We start from the raw sequence: 5,623 nt of genomic DNA, 5'->3' as shown, positions 1-5,623 counted from the left end.
GAACCTCCACGTTCATAGGCAGACAGCCTCTGAATCCCAGAGCCAGGAGGCAACATCAGGAGAAGGCCTTGGCCTCTATGCCCTGTTGTTGGCCATCCAGAGGAACTGGCTGGCCACTGTGTGAGACAGGATGCTGGACTAGATGGACCACTGGCCTGATCCAGCAGGGCTGTTCTTATGTTCTTATGAAGGCCTTGGCCTCTGTGCCCTGTTGTTGGCCCTCCAGAGGAACTGGCTGGCCCCTGTGTGAGACAGGATGCTGGACTAGATGGACCACTGGTCTGATCCAGCAGGGCTTATGTTCTTATGAAGGCCTTGGCCCTATGCACTGTTGTTTGCCCTCCAGAGGATCTGGTTGGCCACTGTGTGAGACAGGATGCTGGACTAGATGGACCACTGGCCTGATCCAGCAGGGATCTTCTGATGTTCTTATGAAGGCCTCTGCCCTATGCCCTGTTGTTGGCCCTCCAGAGGAACTGAGGCAGTGTGAGGCAGAATGTTGGACGGGATGGACCACTGGCCTGATCCAGCAGGGCTCTTATGTTCACACATAGGGTTACACTCTGCTGCCATCAGTTGTCCATTATAGTAGTCAGACTCTATTTCAACTTCAGCATATCCTCCTTAATTCAGCCAACGGGGAGGTAGGGGGGAAAGTCTTGAAATCTCACTTGTTAGAAAGCACTCCATTGTTAGCCAGGCTGCTCAAGATGGCAGCTTGAGCTTGACCCCTGAGCATTCACAGAGCATAAACTCACCATTCACAGAACAAAGTAGAGAATTCTTACATAGATACTTGGGTTGAAAATCGAATAGATAAAAGCACAAGAGTCCAGTAGCAATGTAAGGTAAAAAGTAAAGGTTTCCTTTGCTCGAAAACCAGAATGTAAAGACTAACAAAAATTTGTGACCGGGTATGAGCTTACAAAGGAATTTCAAAAGGAGATTAGAAAGACAGACTGCTGAATTGCAACTGATAATGAAGCTCAAGACAATGCATCCTTCTGGACTGAATAGAGGCCTAGGTTTCCTGTCCCCTTACCAATTCTGATTTCTCCACACCTACTAGCCCTCTGCATATCACACCTAATCCAATCACACCTGCTGTTGTCATTCATCTGCTACTGTCATTCACCTGCTACTGTCATTCAGCATCTGAAATCACTTCACTCTCCAAGATAGAGGGAAAGATGGACTCATATTCTAGCTGTATGTGAAGAAGTGAGCAGTAACTCACGAAACTTCATACCGTCAGAAATTTTGTTGGTCTTTAAGCTGCTACTAGATACTTGCTCTTTTCTGCTGCTACAGACAGACTATCACAGCTACCCATCTCGATCTAGCAATAGGTAAAACTGAGCTTTGGGCCTGACACCTACTCTATTTCAACCTCCCTACCAATGCTCCCTCTAAGCCGTGGAGTCTTGTGAGCAAAAGTTCTACTTTGTGAGCTCCGGGCATTAAAGTTGTGAGCGAGCAATTTTACTGTTGCATAGATTAGTTGGTTCTGGAGCCATCCTTCCTGAGCTAAGACAAAAATGTGTGAGCCAGAGGCTAAAAAACTGTGAGCTAGCTCACACTAACTCAGCTTAGAGGGAACACTGCTCCCTACATAGTTTTAGGTCATTTCCGCTCCTTGGGTACCTGTAAATAAAAGTTCGTGAACAAACACACCTACCAATTTTAGGAATCAAGTTGTTCTGCAGATAGAGAATTTTTAAGTCCCGGCACCATTTGTCGAGATGTTCTAGTTTCTCCAGATCCTGTTGGTGTTGGGAAATTTCTTCCAAGGAAAAGATTTCGCAGTTGTTATGCTCCGCCCGCTGTCTGATAAGTTGTTCTGTGACTGAAAAATTTCACAACGGATCAGTGCCATTCCTTTCAGAAATTCAGGTTGCATTTATTTCCCCAGTAAAACACAGAATATATCAGGGGTCCTCAACTTTTTAAGCCTGTGGGAACCTTTAACATTCTGACACGGGGTGATGGGCGCAGACACAAAATGGCTGAAGAAGAAGAAGAGATTGAATACCCCACCCTTCACTCGGAGTCTTAGAGCAGCTTACAAACTCCTTTCTCTTCCCCTCCTCACAACAGACACCCTGTAAGGTTGGTGGGCTGAGAGAGCTCTTTGTGGTGACACAGGGGATTTATCCTCTGGTTAATACATCTGAGCTGAACAGAGCTGCTGTCAGTTCTAGCCCCGTGCTGGTGTGAGCTACTTATTTATTATTTATTTACAGAACTGTCCTTGAGAGAACAGCTTTTACAGAACTATAGCTTGCCCAAAGTCATCCAGCAGCTGCAAGTGGAGGAGTGGAGAATCAAACCCGGTTCTCCCGGATTAGAGTCCGCGCACTTAACCACTACACCAAACTGGCTGCTGCTGGAGGTGGTGACAAACCCAAAATATCAGGGAGCAAAGTCATACATAACTCTGACAATAACCTGTCAACATTTCATGCAGAAGCTCTGTTTAATGGGATGCCCTTAAAAAGTATTGCTGACGTATTTGTTTGAAAGTATTTCTTGTACAAACACTTGTTACTTTCAGTCATACAGTAAAGAACCTCAGTGCTGACAGCTGCTGCTCAGGCAATCAGATATTCAATGACCAATCAGATGTCTTGCTGGGCGAAAGCCCCACCTGATCCCACCCACTTTCCAAAAACACCGGGTGGCCACTGACAAGGAATTGGCCTATGGGCTGAACAGGGCTTGTGGGTAGCATGTAATGGTAATAGGTGGGCCATGGTGGCTCAGAAGTTAAGACGCTTAGCTGCAGACCGGAAGGTCAGTAGCTCGGCAGTTTGAGACCCGAGTGTCGCGTGACAGAGTGAGCTCCCGTTTCTGGCCCCAGCTCCTGGAAACCTAGCAGTTTGAAAGCAAGAAATTGCAAGTAGATAAATAGGTACCGCTTTGGTGGGAAGGTAGCAGCGTTCCAGGAGCCTCGGCATTTAGTCATGCTGGCCACGTGACTATGGAAACGTCTTCAGACAGCGCTGGCTCTTCAGCTTGGAAATGGAGATGAGCACCGCCCCCTAGAGTCGAATTCAACTAGCTTTCGAGCAAGGGAAATCTTTACCTTTACTTAACGGTAATAGGGTTCCACTGTACAATATGGTTCACAAACTTATTTGGATAAATGATTGAGTCAGCTGTCTATATCGCTATGTACAGCTTATTTTAAGTAGGATCCTACTGTGTAGTGTCTGTACTGCTTAATGTGTCACATTAACACTTATGCTGGCTATACATTCTGATAAGTAACCACTAGGTTTTTCTGTTTTTATGCTGTTTTCCTGCACCGTAGCTCCAATTATATCCTATATTGATTTGTAGTTTTTGATCTATATTTAACCTCATCTCCTATTGTATGCATATACATATGCCAATAAAGGCTTGTCAAAGTTAACACTTATGCTATGCTTTGTTCTTTCCAGTGATTCCAGGCTTCTAAAATCCTAATGCATTGGTTACTGCATGCCCCATTTTGTTGATTGTACTGACTCATTACGTGTAATCCACCTTGAGACCCTGTAAGATAGGTGGAGCATACAGAACATAAATAAAAAATAACGAAATAAAAATATAAGGGCTAAAACAGATCCACGCCTGAAAGTATTTGAGAATATTGGGGGAAATGCAGATCATAGTTTGTCATTCACGTGCATAAACAAGCTGCGAATCCTAAAAAGCTTTCAGTTACTAAGCCATGAGCAACAGAAGGGAGCACACCGATCCTTCAGGGTAGTTCACAAGACCATATGGTTGGCTGTTATGTCTGAACCTTGCCTGCCTGCCGGATAGACTCTCCTAGCGCCTACTGGACCCATCTGCATTAACTACAAAGCCTCATTGCCAAAAGCTGAAGCAGCTCCACAATCCGCCCCTTGTAACAGGCATCGTCGCTTGTGCCAAATACATATATTAAACCCACAGATGGCAACCTGTTCCAGTCTTAATAAGCATCCAAACAGTTTGGACAGCTGACGTTTCTTTGAAGGTTTAAACGATGCTACATAAATTATGGGTCTTCTTGCATTTGGAAAGCAAAGGCATTTGGAAATGTCAAAACTGCATCTGTGGATTACAAAAGCACTCTCCAGCGACATGTGTGTTTGGTTTATTCAGCTTCCCCCCTCAAAACCCCTTCTCCTCCGATGAGGGGGGGAAATAGCTACACATGTAAATAAAAATGAAAAACAAGGAATGTAAACATGGCCTCCGCAAAAAAAAAAGTTTATGCTCACAAATATGGAAAATACACTCTACACATGATCTGGTCTCCCTGGCTTTGGGAATGCACTCTGCCTGTGCTCAGGGCTGTCTTTGGGAATGAACTCTGCACATGCTTTCTGCTCCCTGGTTTTGTGAATGCACTCTGCACATTCTCTAGTCTGGCTTTGGGAATGCACTCTGCACATACTCTCTGCTCCCCGGTTTTGAGAATACGTGTTACACATGCACTGGGCTGGTTTTGGGAACGCACTCTGCACATGCTCTCGGCTCGCTGGCTTTAAGAATGCACTCTGCACATTCTCTAGCGCCTCAAACTCTCCGTAATTTCAAGGAGTTTGAGGGCAGAAAAGAGGAGCGCTCCACCCTCATTCCCGCATCCGGCCCAGAGCGTTGAGCCTCGTCCAGCCGCTGCTGGCGGCCGCCGCCCGTTGGAGGTGGGGGCTCCCTCCCGGATCCTTGCCTGGCCGGGAAGGAGAGAGGGCGAGGAAAGACGCTTCGCGCCGCGCCAAGAGGGAAAACGGAGCCACTCACTGCGCACCATGGCCCCTCCGCGCTTCCCTCCCTGCCGCCGGGAACGGACGCCTCTCGCGTAGCCATGGTAACCGGAGGGGGCGCGGCCAAGACAACGGCCATAGGCATCCCCATCTCTATAGCTCCGTACACTTTGCGGGGAGGGAAATAGCTGCGGAAGGCCCGACAACTCGGGTTTGGACCGGAAGTGACGACAGGGAGAGGGGGGGTGGCTTGAGGAGGAGGAGGAGACAAAAGTTTGACTATTGAACACAGGGGGTGCGGCGGGTCTGATTCGGTGCAGAGGGACGGGGGGGGGGGCCCGGCGGCTGCCGCCTACGGGTCTGATTCGGTTGCCAACCTCCAGTTGGGGCCTGGAGATATTCCAAAATTCGAAGTGCTCTCTAGGCGACAGAGATGAGTTCACTTGGGGTGGGTAAAAGTCGGATCTAAATGGATCCTCATGAATTCATATGATTTTTGCACTGAAACGAAATGAAACCACCATCATATTGTAGGCCATGTGTGCGTGCCATCGCCCCAGCCAGGCCCAGACCATCGTTAAAGTGTCGAATTCTCTGCCAGATAACTTTAAGTAAATGAAAGCATTTGCTTTCCTTCCTTTTTTTGGATCATCTTAAGTTAAGGTATGAGTTGTTCTTTCTAAAGTAAAACCTCAGTATTCATGTTCAATTGCCATGTTGGCACTTTGCGATAAATAAGTGGGTTTTGGGTCACAGTTTGGGCACTCGGTCTCTAAAAGGTTCGCCATCACTGCTCTAGAAGACGTGGGTATGGTGGGCAGCTTCTAGTTCTGACCTCCAGGCATCCCAGGAAATCCCTGCGAAGGGGGGGGGGAGGCAGGCATGGA

The 5,623-nt window shown here is 47.3% G+C and overlaps 1 protein-coding gene across 1 annotated transcript in view; it reads right to left on the bottom strand.

Annotated features, from left to right (window-relative positions):
- The window catches only part of LRRC6 (leucine rich repeat containing 6), a gene marked incomplete at its 3' end in the record, with an annotated part of 42,044 nt that extends 37,102 nt beyond the window's left edge, over positions 1–4,942 (bottom strand). The window contains exons 1-2 of the mRNA XM_015412372.1: positions 4,774–4,942; positions 1,679–1,846 (exon numbers count right to left, since the gene is read on the bottom strand). Coding sequence (XP_015267858.1) covers positions 1,679–1,846; positions 4,774–4,783 — 178 coding nt within the window. The remainder of the gene's footprint in view (positions 1–1,678; positions 1,847–4,773) is intronic.
- Positions 4,943–5,623: the final 681 nt, after the last annotated feature.

This window comes from Gekko japonicus, unplaced genomic scaffold (assembly GCF_001447785.1).
Source record: "Gekko japonicus isolate JY-2015 unplaced genomic scaffold, Gekko_japonicus_V1.1 scaffold4916, whole genome shotgun sequence".
Lineage (NCBI taxonomy): Eukaryota > Metazoa > Chordata > Lepidosauria > Squamata > Gekkonidae > Gekko > Gekko japonicus.
The sequence above is the reverse complement of the archived record's forward strand: the minus strand, read 5'-3'. Positions and strand labels throughout refer to the sequence as shown.